Raw genomic sequence first — 18,897 nt, 5'->3', positions numbered from 1 at the left:
TAAAACTCTATAAACATATTTATAAAACTCCATAAACATATTGCTAATCTGATTTTAGTCATGAGTGAAAGTGCCATATTTAAGGTGCATATTTAAGGTAATTGTTTATGTAAATTGCTTTCTTTTGCTAGTTGTTCTCCCATTAGGACAGACTGTTCCTATCACCACTGTTTTTCCTGTTCCTTTTTTAGCTGGTGGGACTGGCCAGAGGCGGAGCTAGCTGCTGTGCACCTGGGGGTGGGGCGAGCGTCCCACGGGGGTGGGGTGGCAATGTCAAAGACCCTCCAAAACTGGGAGATGCCCTTCTTGTGATGATGCCCACAAAGGAGAAGGTAAGCCATTTCCCTCAAAGCATCTAAGGTGGCCCTGAGGACAATATTTAAAAATTAATCTAACCATGACAAGGTTCCCTATGTTTCTAAATCTTGAGGGATAGCAAAAGAAGCAGAATGCAGAAAGAATTAGGAATCCTACTTACACTTTAGATGAAGAATGTCTCTTCTTTGCATTAGAAAACATTTTTGCTTACTCACAAACTACCTCTTCTTGCCTGAACTATCCTCAAATAGTTGCTCTTCCCAAAGTCCTCATCCCAAAGTCACTCAGCAGAGGGACGTGTCACAATGGAGGACATGGCACCGTTACTTTAGCTACCTTGCTTAACAATGGGCATTGTTCCCCATAATATTTATTTTTCAAATATATCTTTCAGTAGGTTAAGCAGTCTTATTTCATTTATTGAGAAAAGATCTAGAGCTGGCTCCATCCAGCACGGTGCATTTCTGGAAAGGACAGGAAACACCACACATACACACTTTTCAACATGTTGGGGTCACCAAGGGAAAACACTTCTGGCCTAGATTACGCCTGCTGTTTCTCACTTAATAGTTAAAAATAACCCCTCTCAACACCCTGTAGTAATCTGTCCAGTATTATGTCTTCACCTTTAGGCCTCCTTAGGCTGCAAGGAAGTGAAATGTTATGAGTTTGTGGGTGCCAGACACTGAAGCTCTGGACACTGAACATCTGGGGAGTTGATAAGCCTTGTTTAAATGTACCCAGTACTTCTTTCTGGGGGGACGAAGGAGTATGCATGAATCTAACGGGAGAAAAAACTTAAAATTTTAAAACTAAGGGGCAGTATTTCAATATGAGTAGGAAAATTACTATTTTTCATCATCACAGCCAGCAAAGAAGTGTAAAGTTAATGAGGACTCTGTAAAAACAAAAGATGTTGTGTAATATAAGGTAATGCACGTTCTTTGTACTTTTGTCTATTTACTGTATTTATTTTCCCTGAATTGAACTATAAAATGGTGATTTTCCTGAGTCAAAATGAGAGTACCCCATATCATTTATTTAGAAAAAAAGGACAGAACTAAAGCATTTACCATTTCAAAGGAATGACCAGGCTACCCAGAAAATGCAATCAAGTAAGGCATTATCAGGTAACCTAGCAGACAGGAGAGAGGCAACACTCTCTCTCAAATTTCTGCTGGAGACCGTCACCTTCTGTGATGCATGTATGATGTTTTGGAGGGTGGTCTTGGACTACAGGGTGGGCAATTTCAAAAGTCTTTATAGGGGCTTGCGCAGCATTGTTCTGAGTCTTTCCTACCTCCATGGAAGGAGGGTAGGAAACTGTTGCAAAAGAAAATAAAGATCTGCCTTGCTTTCTATGGATCTTGTCTCCTCCATCCATTCATCTTTAACGGATCACGGACTTGGGGGACTCAGTTCCTTGGGGAGTTGGGCAGCAAAACCCAACCCTATTTTTTTCTATAACAGGCCCACACACCAATGGGTGTTCTACAGGGATGTTCACTTTGAGGAAGGGTAGAGAAACCGCCCAATTTAACATTCTTCAGCAATACCTGGCTCTTTTATCTCCCTGACAAAATAGGCACTCACCAGTCAATCACCCACCTACCTGCTGCCCAGCACTCTCCTGCCTGAGCTGACAGAGATGATGGTCTCAGGGGCTGTGTTGAGGAATCCCAGAATGCTGGTTTTGAGCGACTTCAACACCCACGCTGGCTCCCTGCTATACTCTAGAGCTTAGAATGAGAAAACAGGCTGGAAGACGGCTTGAACGCAAGTGGGGGAAAACTCTGGTTGTATGCAATTGAATACTGGTGAGGGCTCATCATTGAGCCTACCTAGTGGCAGTGAAGACAGCAAAGAAGCTTTACTCTGCTGCCTCCTTTGCATCCCCATTGTGCTGTCCAGCAGAGCTTTTCCAGGTAGTATGGAGCCTGCTACAGTCTGGCCCGAAGGAGGTGGCAGAACCAATGGCAGCTTGCTGTGACTTGTTTGCAAGGCATTTTGAGGATAAAATTGCTTGCATTCACCAGGATCTTGACTCCGCTGTTACAGTAGATTAATCTCAAGGGGCCTTGGTGGATTAACATTCTATGTCCCTTTAAATATGCTTGTGGGAGTGGGGCTTAGAGGTTTGCTTTGGTTTTTTCCTTGTTTTTATTATGTTTATTATTATTACATTAAACAGTCATGTCTTCCCCCAAATAATAATGGGAGCTCTAGTTTTTTTTACATGTGCTGTGAGTTGTTAGGAGAGCCTTAGTTGCCCTCCAAGAGTTACAGTCTCAGAGTGGTATAAACAATCAATCCTTCTTCCCAGGGAACTCTGAGAACTGTAGCTCTGTGAGAGGAATAGCGGCCTCCTAATGACTCTCAGCACCTGTAGCAAACTACAGCTCTCAAAATTCTTTAGGGAAAGCCACGACTGTTTAAATTGCTATAGCTGTTATAAGTAATAAAACTGCTCCTTTCCCCTTATGGGGTACCCAAGAGCCCATATAGAGTCCTTTTGTAGGTTCTCTATCGGTAGGAGAAAATAACAGAGACCAACCAGAGAATATTGAGAAGCAAAGCAGCTAGTAAGCCTGATCTTTATTGCAACAGGGTGCCCCTTTCACACACAGGAGAAGGAGGAGAGCCCAGAACCTGTGGGAATGTTCAGGTGTGCAGGAGAGGATATATTGTGAGTTTATATCCTAATCCAACTTGTGCTAACAAATTCCCAAAGTATCAGCAGAGTTTATAGACATTCCCCTTTAAGTTCGCAACGGTAACGTCTGCACAGGTTCGCTAGAACCTCTATAATAATTACTCTGGTAATTTCCACTTTGTTCCCTCTTAAAATACAAGACACGACACAGTCTTTATAAAAGTATAAAAGAGTTTACTCACGTTCTGTTCACAATATGATCCCAGAAGGCAGACAGCTTTAAAAAGGTTACATACATTCAGAATCTATCTTATACGAAGATAGTCCTTATCTCCTCTCTTGGCTGGGAGCCAAGAGAGCATCCTTAGATGTTTCCTCATCGAAGGAAGATGGCACAGAGAGAGAGAGTGGCTGGCTGCCCTGTGCTTTTATCATTTACCTGCACAGGTGAGGCCACACCCACCTCTGGTCACATGCGGAGGAAGTCCGTCCCAGGAAGTTTACCTGCTTGCTGGACTGACATCCCTCCCCATGTTCTAACATGTACACTCCAGGAATGTTGTCATTGACTGCTCCTGTGTTTACATCCCACAGAACCAAGGTGTGTCCACCCTTACATAGACATTTTTAATTGCCCAGCCTGGAGTCCAAGACCACCCCCAGAAACATCATACATCCATCCATCCATCACAGAAGAGGTGTAGCCCAAGACCACCCCCCAGATATATTAAATAGTGTGTGGACATAGCAGATGACACAGAGATTTCTCCAAGTAGTTCCTTATAAGTAAGCTGGAACTGAACTGAGCAGCAAACCGTTCAGCCGGCCTGCTTTTATAGGCAGTCTGTCAACATTGTGACAACAACAACCCAGGTTTTCCCGCCTAAATTAACTGACGTGGACCTGAATGAAAACTATATACACGATACCCCTGGTGGCCAGGGTGAAAACTTCAATACATAACAAGATGCATCATACCTACACCACAGAAAAGGCAGTCTACAGCAGAAATCTGAGTGCGTTGTTTATCTTCTGTCTGGCAAGTTACCTGATTGCATTATCTGGATTTTGGCCACTCTTTTGTTATTATAACTACTTAATTCCTGAATCTAGGTCACAGGTCACAGGCTCACACCCTGTTCATATCTTGAATGTGCCCTGAAGACAGGATCTGTGAGGAAAGAGACAATGGGGAGGTTTCCCACTTTGACCTGGCAGAGAAATATTTGAGGTCAATTTGTTCAGGACCTAATCTGTGGGGTTGCAGACATGTGGTTTATATATACAGTTATGAACATTTTTTTTAATATGACCTTAAAATTCTTATAACAAAAGCACTTTAAATTTATGGAGTGGATGTGGCCTTGGAAAGTTGCTAGTACCATAAGATGTGCTGCCTCATGAAGGGATTTATCTGAGACAATAAAAGATTTTGGTTCTTTAGGGGCCTTTTCTTTAAGTGTCCTCCCTCCAAAACAAACAAACAAACAAACAAACAAACAAACAAACAAACAAACAGTCCCCTTCTCTCTTTCTTTGATCCTGAGAATTTTGGTAGGCCATTTTCACCCAGACCTACAAAATAACCTTTGGATGTGGAGTGTGACATTTCCATCTCCGTCCACAAGATGGAACTGGGAGAGAGAAGATCTGTGGGATTCTCTCTGCTCAGTCAGAGGAGGAGAAGGAGGGAATTGTGAGCGGCTCTTTAGAGCCTGGGATTGTGTCAAGACATTTCAGTGGCTTCTTTGAGACTGATCATGGCTGGGGTTATCTGCTGTCTGGCTTTGGTTTGGCTGGGCTTGCATCTGACCATGGGGGCCATGGATTCATGCTATGATGCCCATGGACGGGCACAGCGCTGTATGCCCATCTTTGAGAATGCCGCATTTGGGAGGCGTGCGCAGGTGTCCAACACATGTGGCTCCCCACCAGAGGATTACTGTCTCCAGATGGGAACACGAGACTCCACCACACTCTGCCACCGCTGTGATGCTGGCAGCGATGTGCTTCACCACAACGCCACCTACCTGACAGACTTCCATAGCCAGGAAGAGCCCACGTGGTGGCAGAGCCAGTCCATGGCCTTTGAGGTTCAGCACCCCAACTCAGTCAATATCACCCTTCACCTGGGTAAGTTAGAGTGACCTTGTTTTTCTCCCTTCTCCCCTCTCCCCTGCAAACTGCAGAAATTATTGTTTAAGATGCAGCAGCCAAATGGTACATTGAAAGCACATTTTCACCTCCAAAAACCCCTGGGAACTGTTGTTTATCCTTCACAGAGCTAGAACTCCCAGCACCCTAAACTACTGTTCCCAAGTTTCTTGGGTGTGCGTGTGCTTTAAATGAATGATGTGTACACAGCCTTAATTCAGCATCACATGCAGGCACGCTGGCAGGATGAAATTCAGGGATGAGTGGGGTGATCTCTCCTACCTATATCTGAAAGGGTGAAACCCTCCTCAGCCACTTTACTTTATTGTTTTTATCTGGGGGTCTCAGCATTTAACCTTTTGTTTCTGTTAGGTTAGGGCAATGGAATTATGTAGAAAATCAACTTGCAATAAGCTTCTAAAGTTTCTATTTTAATTCAAATAAACTACCCCATATGTGCCCACTTGATAGCTGCAATCAGTGGAACTGGTACTTTTAGAATTGCCACATAATGTTCATTCCGTGGCTGCAAGGAATGGGATCTTTTAAGGCCTCATTTGCACTATACATTTCATTGCGTTTCACACCACTTCAAACAGAATCCTGGAAAATGTAAATTGTTAACAGAGCTGAGTTTTGTTAGGAAGCCCCCTTTTCCCTCCCAGAGCTACAATTTCCAGAGTGGTTTAACAGCCAAGCCCTCTTCCCACAGAACTCTGGGAATTGTAGCTCCGGGAGGGGAATAGGGAGGTCTCCTAACAACACTCAGTACCCTTAAGAAACTACAGCTCCCGGGTTTATTTGGCTTTTTAAAGCACTATGATACTCCTTGAAACCTGTAGTGCAAATGAGGCTCTAGTTTATGGAACTCCCTGCCTATGGATGTCAGATAGGTATCCTTGAATGTTTTTAGCACCTGCTAAAGGTCTTTTGGCGGTTCGAATCCCGTTGCTCGGTCCCTGCTCCTGCAAACCTAGCAGTTCAAAAGCACGTCAAAGTGCAAGTAGATAAATAGGTACCGCTCCGGCGGGAAGGTAAACGGCGTTTCCGTGCGCTGCTCTGGTTCACCAGAAGCGGCTTAGTCATGCTGGCCACATGACCCGGAAGCTGTACACCGGCTCCCTCGGCCAGTAAAGCGAGATGAGCGCCGCAACCACAGAGTCAGCCACGACTGGACCTAATGGTCAGGGGTCCCTTTACCTTTACCCAGCCATGTAGTTTTATAACAAACATTTGTTTTTAAACCTGCTGACTTTGCCTATATTTTGATCATTTCATTATGTCAACTTGAATAAATATTTTATACCATCTTATGTAAACCGCATAGAAATAATGGGTGATAGTCAACTATTTTTTCCTCAGGGTAGACCTGTTAAAATGTTCATTTCTATAGGTTTGCTCTGAGTAAAACGTAATTGACTACCATCCATTTGTTTGTTATCAACGGGTTTGTAAAACACTTATCTATGTATAGTACTGTGATTAACAAAATAGGTATTTTATATTTTGGCTTCCATCTTCATCAGATACTCTGCTAAAAAATGAAATTATAATGTTTCCAAAGTGGCAGTTATGGAGCTTTGAGAATGGAACATTCAGATTGGCTTGGTTTGATGAAGCAAAACGATGTTGGTAGTATTCTCCATACTGAGGCCTGCTAACATGTCTTGCAGTGTGTACATGCAGATAGACAGCTATAGATATAGGAAGTGCTTTTATGGGTGGGGGGGGGAATGAGACACTGGTACTCATATGTTGATAAAAGTGCCATGGATGCCAATGCAAGATCACTGCCATGAGCAAGAGGTTAGGGCCCTCTGTGGTGAATATCACCACCCAAAAAGCATTGGATATAAACATATATGTATCCAATTTTAGTTTTATTCAGAGCAGACCCAGAGGAATTAATGAACATGACTAACATAGGTCCGTTCATTTTGGCAGGTTTACTATAAGCAAAGCTGAATTAGATACGATCCCTAGAGTTTAATATTTTGAATAGCACAGCTGGAAACACTGGTAGATTTTAGATACTGGCAAATATTCATATAGGCTCTATTTCTGTTTTGGAATGCATGTGTTCATGTTGCAACATGTGAACATTGGAAGAGCTTGTGGTATGGTACCAGTGACCCATCTAGTGCACTATCCTGTTCTCACAGTGGCCAACCAGACGTCTCTGGGAAGCCTGCAGCCAGAACACTAATTTCACTTGCGATTCCCAGCACTTACGATTCAGAGACGTATTGTATAAAGACTAAGGTCTTAGAAGTAAACTATAGATAATATTGTAGAGATTAAGACCTAAACCATATTTTAACTGCTGCCACACCTCTTTTGTTTATTGTTATATTGATTGTTAACTTAAACTTACTTTTATTGTGTTTCTAATTTGTTTAGTACGGTATGTGAGTCCGGTCTGGGACCGTAATAAATTCAATTCAAATTCAGAGGCATATTGCTTCCACCTGTGACAGTGGACAATAGTCAGCCTGAAAAATCAGCAAGTAATTGAAGTGCTCCTTAAAATAATTGTTGTTGTTGTTGTTGCAACTGAAGTGCTCCGTAAAAGAATAGCTGTTGCTGTTGTTGTTGTTAATTTATATACCAGCTTATTCCCTGACAGGGACTCAAGGTGGCCTACAAATAAAAAAGAGCTAAAAAAATGTGCGTGGTCCAAAAGAATTCTAGTGAAAAAGCTTGAAAAATAGCAATAATCAATCAAATAGAAACCCACTGTTATATACTGAGCTAATGGCTTATCTCTGACAAAATAATAATTCCTCTCTGCTAAGATGGAGATAGAGAACCTGTGCTGCCCTCCCTCCACATATTACTAGACTCCAGCTCCCATCAGCCCCAGACAGCATGGCCAACGGTCAGGGATGACGGACACTAAAGTCCAGTAACATCTGGAGGTCCACAGGTACCCTATTACTGTGCTAAGGTGTTACCACCTTTCCCAACATTAACTGACTTGTATGTATTGCTATTTCTGGGATACTAGAATTTGTTAGTGAATGTTAGCAATAAATGAATATTGGGCATATTGAAGGGAAGATAACTGCTGCAGCAATTCCCCTGAAAAGTGCCACACATGGAAATTCCTGGGTTTAGCCTAAGCAAACTAGTCTGGCTGGGTTGGTTGAATGTAAACCATTATGAAACCAGGGCCAGGTATCCACACATCAAAGAAGGTGTCTGGGTCTGCACAAAACAGGGGTTGCAAAGGTAATGGGGAGGGGCCTGAATAGCAGTTGGCATCCATCTGTCTCGAGAGAAAATGGAGTGTACCTCCAGGGATGAAGTCAAATGGCTGTGTTAGCAGCACTGAAGTGACCTCCCTGGGGTGCAAGCCTGGGCAGTGTGTATTGAGGTCCTGAACTGCCTAGATGAGAAGACCACCCTCTTAAAGGTAAAGGGACCCCTGACCATTAGGTCCAGTCGTGGCTGACTCTGGGGTTGCGGCACTCATCTCGCTTTATTGGCTGAGGGAGCCGGCGTACAGCTTCCAGGTCACGTGGCCAGCAAGACTAAGCCGCTTCTGGCGAGCCAGAGCCGTTTACCTTCCTGCCGGAGCGGTACCTATTTATCTACTTGCACTTTGATGTGCTTCCGAACTGCTACGTTGGCAGGAGCAGGCTCCGAGCAACGGGAGATCACCCGTTGCAGGGATTCGAACTGCCGACCTTCTGATCGGCAAGCCCTGGGCTCTGTGGTTTAACCCACAGTGCCACCCGCGTCCCTAACCACCCTCTTAGCCTTGCCCTAATGCCATACAAGAATATAGAAGAAGGGTGGGGGGAGCTCACAGGAGGTGTTGCAATTGGCTATGTATTCTGGGAAGGTGAAGAAGAAAAAAGAGAGAACACCATCCAGGAGCAGGAGGGCATCAGCTATTAGGACTGGCTGGGGAGCAAGAACAAAGGGGTGGTGCTTAGGATGGCTCTGTCTGCAGTGCTGGGCTGCTATGAGAGCCAGTGTGGTGTAGTGGTTAAGAGTGGTAGTCTCATAATCTGGGGAACCGGGTTCGCGTCTTCGCTCCTCCACATGCAGCTGCTGGGTGACCTTGGGCCAGTCACACTTCTCTGAAGTCTCTCAGCCCACTCGCCTCAAAGAGCGTTTGTTGTGGGGGAGGAAGGGAAAGGAGAATGTTAGCCGCTTTGAGACTCCTTAAAAGGGAGTGAAAGGCGGGATATCAAATCCAAACTCTTCTTCTTCTTCTTCTATGAAGGACAAATGTCTCTTGAGATGACAATGCTGTAAGATCTACACCCCCTTAATCTAAACTCAGGTGTAAAGATAAAGGTAAAAGGACCCCTGACCATTAGGTCCAGTCGTGGCCAGCTCTGGGGTTGCGGCACTCATCTCGCTTTACTGGCCAAGGGAGCCGGTATACAGCTTCTAGGTCATGTGGCCAGCATGACTAAGCCGCTTCTGGCGAACCAGAGCAGCGCACGGAAACTGCTCCAGGCTGCTAAGACTGCCGCTGCTGCGTTTCCCGGGGACATTTGATGAAATCCGGGGACATTCCAGGGATGGAATTTTCCGGGGACTGGGGGCCACTAGGGGGCGCATTGGAAGATGGCCGACAATACCATCTCTCCAACCCACACGGGGTAATTAAGAGGCTGTTATGGGAGTAGGCAGCCTCCCTTGTTGCCCCAAGGAAGTGGGGAACACTGCCCTTGCCTGCTGTGCCCATAAATCACCCCCTAATTCGATAGAAGGGGGAGAGGGCCCTAGGCAGAATGCCCCCGTGTGGACCTCGGCTCTCCTGGACGCTGTCTCTGATCGCGCACTAGTTGCAGCAATTTGCAATAATTAATTACAAAAGAAGCAAATGCACATATTTCAAGTGAAGGGGAGTGAAGTCTGCTAATTTAAGTGACCTCTGCGAAAGAAGACGACGGGTTAGAGAAACAGGAATATTTTACGATGAAGATACACCAAAGGCTGGGTATGTTGACAACAACGGGACTGAATGGGGGGGGGGGACCTTTTTTACTTTCCTTCTATGTGATTTACAAGAACCCCTCCTCATTAGAATCGTCGGTTGAACTGACCCAAGCAGGATGATTAAGGTCTGTGTGGAGATAAACTTTAACCAAAAGTATGCTTTATGAAGATCGAGAAGCAATAAGAGCTTTGGGGAATGGCGCAGCAATTAATTCGGAGTCGCGATCTTGCCAAAGGATTTATAGCCGCGAGGAAGAAAGGACTTGTTTTCAGACTGCATTCCTAGTGAATCTCCTCAGAGGTTTTGAGAAAGGAGGCAGATTGGTGAAGATTAATGACGCTAAGACTGTTTTGATGTATGGAAGTGATGTTATATGGAAAACGTCTGGATATGGCTACTGGATTAAAAAAAAAAAATATCCACGCAGGATTACAAACTGTTCTAACCAGCTTGCGGAGATTATCAGAGGTCACAAAGAGAAAGGAAAAATATATGAAAATAACAACAAGAGATGTGGAAAAACAGTAAGAAAGGCCTGGATAGTACTGTGAACATCATAAGATTAGATTTGTGGACATTAAAACAGCAGTAAGAAGCAAGAAGTTGATTGGATCCCCTTCGAAACTTGAAATATGGGTACCCCCAACAAAATTTTAAAATTCAGCTGTGTAATTTGGAATTTATGTAATTTGGTTTGATTTGATGTGATTGGTCGGTTAATAAAAAATTATTCTTAAAAAAAAAAAGGAATTTTCCGGGGACTTATTCACAAATCTGGGGACTGTCCCCGGGAAACAGGGATGTCTGGTAACCCTAATTATAACTCCCACATAAGTGGGGGGATGAATGTATAGTTACTATATATTTGGTAACTATAGCAATAGCAACACACATACCATCTTTGTGCCTCGCTAGCTTTGAGCAATTTCATTATATCCTTATATCCTGTTGCCCTCCCAAATCTTAGCTCCATTGCAATTATGGAATGATCTCTGATGACTGCTAAACAAATAAGCAGTAACTGCTCTAGCCTGAATCTCTGAGGACAAATTTTTATGTGTGTGTCTATTTAGCATGGTCTAGATGGCAAAACTGGAGGGGGTGGATGGAGGGTTGGTGGTTCAAGCGATGGCCATCGAGTCCCAAGAGAAGAGAGGCCCTTCAGGCCAAGAGAGTTTGGAACAGTCTGCTTCTGAAAGAGGTCACTCCTTTCCCAACCCCCTGTGAACGCGCCCACATCTGTTACAAATTGACAGGATGTTTGGACTGGCCATTCTACTTAGGATGAAAGGAGCTGGCCTAGCTCCAGTCTCTGACACCTCTGTTAAACCAGACTTTCCCCCGCTTGACTCAGTACTGTGTTTCAAGGAAAAGACAATATGTGTTTTAGAGACAGCTTCTCTAAAAGCCCTTGGACATGACATGATATGGGAGGACGGGGACAGGAATGTGACTATAGTCATACCTCGGGTTGAATACGCTTCGAGTTGAGCGTGTTTGAGTTGCCCTCCGCGGCAACCCTGAAGTAACGGAGCGTGTTACTTCCGGGTTTCGCTGCTTGCACACGCGCAGATGCTCAAAATGATGTCACACGCATGCACAGAAGCGGCAAAAAACGACACGTGCATGTGCAGACGTGCCGTTGCTAGTTATGTTTGCTTCTAGATGTGAACGGGGTTCCGGAACGGATCCCGTTCATATCTAGAGGTACCACTGTACTAGGAACAAGCTGGTGTCCACTGAAGCAGAACTTGGTTGTCATTTGTTTCTGTTACTCCTCCCTCACAGAAAATCTGTTCCCAGAGGCCACATTTACACCATACATTTAAAGCACTATGATACCGCTTTAAACAGAAACAGCTTCCCCAAAAAGATTACGTGAGCTATAGTTTGTTAAAAGTGCTGAGAATCTTAAGGTGACCCCTGTTCCCCTCACAGAGTTAGAATTTCCCTGTGAAAAGGGATTGACTGTTAAACCACTCAGGGAATTGTAGCAGCAAATTGTTTGGGCTTGCCCTGGAGGAACCTGTGGACCTCAGAGTGTTGCTTGCTTCCAACTCCCATGAGCTCCCACCAACATGGTCAATGGTGAGGGATGATAGGAGTTATAGCCTGGCAACATCTTAGTGTAGGAATGTAGGCAATCTATGAGAGATTGCAATTCCCGCAGGCTCTGTTGGAGGTGGGAGAAGTACACATTGTCCTAGCTGAAGAACAACACATTTTCCGGCAACCGGAGCAAATTGCAGTTGAGTCTAACAGTAGCAAAGTACCGTATTTTTTGCTCTATAAGACTCACTTTTTCCCTCCTAAAAAGTAAGGGGAAATGTGTGTGCGTCTTATGGAGCGAATGCAGGCTGCGCAGCTATCCCAGAAGCCAGAACAGCAAGAGGGATTGCTGCTTTCACTGCGCAGCGATCCCTCTTGCTGTTCTGGCTTCTGAGATTCAGAATATTTTTTTTCTTGTTTTCCTCCTCCAAAAACTAGGTGCGTCTTGTAGTCTGGTGTGTCTTATAGAGCGAAAAATACGGTAAATACCATTGCTATTTTTAAACAGGATGTTGAAAACTCACCCAAACACACTACCGCCTCCACAAAGGAAAGCCGGCACCTCTATCCCCTGCTCATAGGCTTCTCAGAGTCATCTGTGTGCCACTGATACAACGAGGATGCTGAATTCGATGGCGCGATCCAGACCAGCAAAAAATCCTTACGTTCTTCTGAAGGAATCAATAATATATTGTCATTAATAAACAGTAGTATTTAGATAATATTTGGAGTATTGAAGGGGAGATTCCAGGCCAGTGGAAAAATACAGGCTAAGCTCTTTTTCCAGGTCAGGGCCTCACCCGGGATAGAGGCAGTTGACAAGAAGTGTTGATGGCCCATCCCTGAGAACACCTTGGGTCTGTGGTTACTGGGGCGGAAAAAGGTTTGGGATTGAAAATAAGAGAGGAGGCAGACTGTGCTGTGAGATGGCAATGCTGTGAGATCTGCACCTCCTTCATCTAAACTCAGCTGTAAATATGTGTATTTATGTGGGGGTTACATTCTGAACCTCCGTATGCATACATGAAATCGCATAAAATGGGGAGCACCTGGAGAGTCCTCCTGGCTCCCGAGAAGACCCATCCCAGAGCCCACAGAGGACAAGCCAGTGGCTTGCAGTTGCTACTGCTCTACCCCCCACATCAGCTGTTAGGTAGGAGGTCTCAGCAAAGCACTGCTGTGGCACTGGCTCCTGAAGAGACCCTCCCCAGCACCCGAAGAGGATGTCCTCTTTGGGCTCTGGAGAAAGTCTCTTCATGAGCCAAGAGGACCTTTCAGGGTGCAATTACAGGATTCACTTCCAGAATTCTGGCACCGCATATGTGCACAGTCACATGCAAACATTACTTGCCTGTAATTAAGCCATATTTCTTAAAGACACTACAGCCTCCACTACATCTTGATTCTCAACAGAAACACAACCCTAGATGAGAGCCTGAAACCCACTGTAATTGTGTGTACCTCTCAGCAGAGATTGGGGTCTTCCCTTCAATGTTCCAAATATTATCTAAATACTACTGTTAATTAATTTCCACCATTCACTAACATACTGTGGTCCCCTAGATCTATTTCAAAATTCAGCTGCTAACCATGAGAGCTAAGGATCAAACTTTGGAAGCAGAATGCGTCTAAATACTAGATGCTGAGGGGTGGGGACACAATATTTGTTTTAAATATTAACAGCAGCCTTGTTGCTCAGAAATCGCAACAAACTCCTTCCAATCAGTTCTGTTTTGAAATCTGTGGTTAAAATCAGTGCAGTTTTGAGGACCACCTGCTTCTTTTTCTGCATGAGTCACTGTTCTTGTTGGGCTCAGAAAATTGACTCATGCAGAGACATAATTCCACTGCATGAGTGGATCAGGAATCCATCAAGTGGGTCTGATTGTGCATCTTGAAGGAGGAGGACACTAGTCCCAAGCATGGGCCAACTGAAAGAACAGTGAAAAACCATGTAGTAGGGCAGTGGGATCACCTCCTCAGTGACTTAATGCTTAGCACCAGCGTTTTTCTTCTAGAAAAAGAGGTACTGGTACTGCATACCCTTCAGTATCTCCAGAAAAAAACTCACTCCTTAGTGCTCACAAGAGCCTTCAATTGCTCATTGTTTTTGATGCAGAAACGCCTACAACAGACATCTCCCCCTCATCTGTTCCAGGGTTACTTGCCAATCCCCTACGCTGCCCAAGTGAGGGGCACAGAAAGTCTGTTGGTGGATTCAAAATCTCATCTTTTACTTGCTAATCAATGACAGATGCTGACGTCTACCCTTGCAGTAGCTGTTGGATAACTCAACACATGCCTGCAAGGTTCTTGCATTGTCCCAGCTCCTTCACAGACATTTTTCATATGGGTGCAATTAAGTGTTTGTTTTCCCCACCCCTTAGTCCCAGAATAATTGCCATTTCTCAACATTTTGGATTCATTAGGGTCTCAAATGAGGCTAGCTGATTGTGCCGTCTTTTTTCATCGCAAATAATTTTGCAGCGGGGAAGTGGCTCTTCACTGGTTGCATTCTTTCCCTTGTGGCTGACAAAAGATTTGGTGGTTGTTGTCTTTTTTTATAAAAAATAAAAAATATGATTGCTGGATGAAGGAACTGAGAAAGCCTGTTTCTGCTCACCACAAGGGGAAACAGACACTGTGTCACCTTCTTTCCAACCCAAAAAATGGCTAGCAGTGCACATGTTGATTTAATTCTTGAGGACTATTTTCGGCAGGCTGGCGTCACTGTGCAGCACCCTCAGGCTCTGACGCAGTCCCTTGAAAGGTCACTGAAACTTAGAGGGGGAAATGTCTGTCCCTGAAAGGAAAAGTGAAGTGGATAGGTAGCAGGGCAACTTAGAGGTCCCCGCGAACCAACAGTGGGAATGAAAGGAATTAGTGGTTGAGCTGCGGCCTGGCGTCGGTGGCTTTGGCCTTTCACCTGCCGCTATATGTTGTTGTTTAGTCGTTTAGTCATGTCCGACTCTTCGTGACCCCATGGACCAGAGCAAGCCAGGCGCTCCAGGCACTACATACTTCCCACCAAATATTTTCCAATGAAAGAATAAGGCCCCACTCTGCACTATACATTTAAAGCACTATAGTATCACTTTAAACCATGGGTAGGCAAACTAAGGCCCTGGGGCCAGATCCTGGCCCAATCACCTTCTAAATCCGGCCCACAGACGGTCCGGGAATCAGCGTGTTTTTACATGAGTAGAATGTATCCTTTTATTTAAAATGCATCTCTGGGCTATTTGTGGGGCCTGCCTGGTGTTTTTACATGAGTAGAATGTTTGCTTTTACAGTGGTACCTTGGGTTACATACACTTCAGGTTACATATGCTTCAGGTTACAGACTCTGCTAACCCAGAAATAGTACCTCGGGTTAAGAACTTTGCTTCAGGATGAGAACAGAAATCGTGCTCCGGGGGCGTGGTGGCAGCAGGAGGCCCCATTAGCTAAAGTGGTGCTTCAGGTTAAGAACAGTTTCAGGTTAAGAACGGACCTCTGGAACGAATTAAGTACATAACCCGAGGTACCACTGTATTTAAAATGCATCTCTGGGTTATTTGTGGGGCATAGGAATTCGTTCATACTTTCCCCCAAAAATATAGTCCGCTGCACCCCCCCCAAGGTCTGAGGGACAGTGGGCCGACCCCCTGCTGAAAAAGTTTGCTGACCCTTGCTTTAAACTATGGGTTGGCAAACTAAGGCCCGGGCCAAATCCAGCCCAGTCGCCTTCTAAATCCGGCCCATGGACGGTCCTGGAATCAGCATGTTTTTACATGAGTAGAATGTGTGCTTTTATTTAAAACGCATCTCTGGGTTTTTTGTGGGGCATGGGAATTGGTTCATTTCCCCCCCCCCAAAAAAAAATATAGTGCAGCCCCCCACAAGATCTGAGGGACAGCAGACTGGCCCACCGCTGAAAAAGTTTGCTGACCCCTGCTTTAAACAGCCATGGCTTCCTCCCACCCACCAAATATTCCTGGGAACTGTAGCTTGTTCTGTGTGGTGAGAGTTGTTAGAAGAACGCTACTCCTCTCAAAGCTACAATTCCTAGAGTTCCCTGTGAAGATGGATTGGGTTTTGATACCCAGAACATAAAGTCAATTCACATGAGGTGACAGTAAGACCTCTGAAGCCCAGCCAGCAGTACCCCACATTAACAGGAACAAGCATTCTACAACATACCAAAGAATCCTCTGGGAAGTTCTGAGTTTCCTCAGCAGATGAACTGATGCGGGCAAGGGTGTAACTATTTTTTGTTTTTATTGTTTTAAACCCACTGATTGCTATAACTGCATTATGGCCCTTACTGGTTTAATCCGTTCCAGCTGCTTTTTCCATCTTTTGCTGGCACGGAACAGCCCTGATGCCACTGCGCCACGATGCTTTCTGTGGATGAAAGACCTTTGCTTGTTGATTTAGGGCAGAAGAAGGAGAAGAAGAAATAAACATTCACATTTAGATCCAAGAGATAGCGGGGAAAGTGGAACTCTCTGTGTTTTATTCCAAGAACACTAGATGGTCCTGCCGAGACATAGGGATGCAGGAGAAAATTGATTCAGTTCACAGTTAAAGGCAAACTGGCCATAATTTGTACTAACCGTAACTTAGCCATCCTTCAAAATGCTCAAAATCTTGCATTGCAGTTCTCAAACCAAGTTATGGACACAAAAAACTGTAAGTGAAGGTCATGTGTGCAGGAAAATGCATAGATTAGTAAAAATATATTTTTAAAATGCATAATTTTAAGGGAAATTTATTGCAAAAGTGTGTAAATTAGGCAAAATTGTATACAGACAAGTGTACAGTATTAGGAAATTTTCTCACTAAGATGCTGGTGAATTTTCATGGGGACTTGTTAAAAAAAAGATATTCACAAAATGATGTGGAAATGTGGAGAAATGAGTTTAAGACTGGAAAAACAAGAAACTGAAATTGACAGATTCTCCTATCCCCAGCTGATAGGTTTTCCAGGAAAGGAATGAGCAGAATGTTTATAAGCAAGGTAATGGTTTTTTTTAGAGAAGACAATAGGGCACATCAACAAAAGGGTTGTAGCATGGAGTGTTCCCTGTTCAGGGACAGGGTGATGACTGGCCAAATAACAAATCTCCCCTAGGGATGAGGAGCCCGAAGATAACAGTGATTAAAGTGGAGCACTTAAGAATACTTGACCATTCTTTATTTTCTCCCCTTTTAGGAAAATCTTATGAAATCACCTACGTGAGGTTGAAATTTCACACCAGCCGCCCAGAGAGCTTTGCCATCTATAAGCGGAGCCATTCTAACAGCCCCTGGATCCCTTACCAGTATTACAGCGCCTCGTGTGAGAAGACATATAGGAAGCCAGAAGGACAGTTCTTGCGACCTGGCCAAGATGAGCGGGTGGCACTCTGTACAGACGAGTTCAGCGACATTTCCCCACTGAGTGGGGGAAATGTGGCCTTCTCCACCCTTGAAGGCCGGCCTAGTGCCTACAGCTTTGACCAGAGTCCCATTCTCCAGGTACAAATCTCTGGGTGGGTGGTCCCTTAACACAAGGACAACGGCCTGGTAGTATAATCAGGAAACACTGAAGAACAAACTACAGTGGTACCTCGGGTTACAGACGCTTCAGGTTACAGTCGCTTCAGGTTACAGACTCCGCTAACCCAGAAATAGTATCTCGGGTTAAGAACTTTGCTTCAGGATGAGAACAGAAATTGGGCGGCAGCGGTGCGGTGGCAGTGGGAGGCCCCATTAGCTAAAGTGGTACGGAAGGAGGAGAGGACAGGTTAAGATACCCTAAAACCTGTGTAGTCACCCCCCACAACCAGGCAGGCCTCAAGCCTCAAGACTTTTCAAAATTACAGTGGTGCCTCGCAAGACGAAAATAATCCGTTCCGCGAGTCTCTTCGTCTAGCGGTTTTTTCGTCTTGCGAAGCATCCCTATTAGCGGCTTAGCGGATTAGCGCTATTAGCGGCTTAGCGGCTATTAGCAGCTAAGCGGCTATTAGCGGCTTAGCGGCTTAGAAAAAGGGGGAAAAAGGGAAAAAACTCGCAAGACGTTTTCGTCTTGCGAAGCAAGCCCATAGGGAAATTCGTCTTGCGAAGCGCCTTGAAAAACGGAAAACCCTTTCGCCTAGCGGGTTTTTCGTCTTGCGAGGCATTCATCTTGCGGGGCACCACTGTACTTTCTCACTCCCACTTCCCTCCCCTGGGCACAATGCTCTTCCCACCCGTTGAAAAGGCCTGAAAAGGCTACAGTACCTCAGGTTAAGAACAGTTTCAGGTTAAGAACAGACCTCCAGAACGAATTAAGTTCTTAACCCGAGGTACCACTGTAGAATAAATCCACCAGAAAGGCACTATGATTTTGTGAAGAACATGTTGCAGAATTTGCCTGCAATAAAAGACCAGCCTGGAGGGGCCTGGCATCTGGAAGGCCACAGGTGCCCCAATCTTGGAACTGTGTTTCAGTTTAACCTCACCCACCCATGCAGGCAGGGTGAGGCCTACAGTGCAGCTCCCCACAAACCTCCCTTACCTTGGTCAGGCAGCAGTGTCCGCAGTGTGATGGTGGTTTCCAGCAAGATTTTGCGGTATACAGGAGTTATTGCGAGATTTTGGTGAGATCTTGAGAGACCTTGCCAGAACCTGCTACTGCCACTTTAGGCTCTCTTTAGGTTCTGCTGCCTGAAGTGGCTGCCGCAGTCAGCCCCATAGGTGGACTGGCCCTGCACCTAGGAAGTCCGTTGGTTTCAGTTGGCCACAGCAGTTGTTTTCA

General features: G+C 44.9%; 1 protein-coding gene and 1 long non-coding RNA gene across 3 annotated transcripts in view; one reads left to right on the top strand and one right to left on the bottom strand.

Annotated features, from left to right (window-relative positions):
• Nucleotides 1-38: 38 nt before the first annotated feature.
• Nucleotides 39-18,862, bottom strand: LOC309334242. 2 transcript variants are annotated; one of them, XR_014152957.1, is made up of 4 exons: nt 18,658-18,862; nt 16,442-16,655; nt 12,659-12,805; nt 39-1,099 (listed from the first exon to the last, which is right to left on the bottom strand). It is a non-coding gene; the product is annotated as an uncharacterized lncRNA (long non-coding RNA). The 2 variants fall into 2 exon arrangements; XR_014152958.1 differs by lacking the exons at nt 39-1,099; nt 12,659-12,805 and adding an exon at nt 13,502-14,937 and having other exon boundaries at nt 16,317-16,655.
• LAMC3 (laminin subunit gamma 3) overlaps nt 4,528-18,897 on the top strand; it is a 68,786-nt gene continuing 54,416 nt past the window's right edge. The window contains exons 1-2 of the mRNA XM_081848463.1: nt 4,528-5,104; nt 17,332-17,636. Coding sequence (XP_081704589.1) covers nt 4,732-5,104; nt 17,332-17,636 — 678 coding nt within the window. The 5' untranslated portion in view covers nt 4,528-4,731. The remainder of the gene's footprint in view (nt 5,105-17,331; nt 17,637-18,897) is intronic.

The sequence above is a fragment of the Podarcis erhardii genome (genome assembly GCF_964252035.2).
Source record: "Podarcis erhardii genome assembly, chromosome: Z".
In the NCBI taxonomy this organism is placed as follows: domain Eukaryota; kingdom Metazoa; phylum Chordata; class Lepidosauria; order Squamata; family Lacertidae; genus Podarcis; species Podarcis erhardii.
The sequence above is the reverse complement of the archived record's forward strand: the minus strand, read 5'-3'. Positions and strand labels throughout refer to the sequence as shown.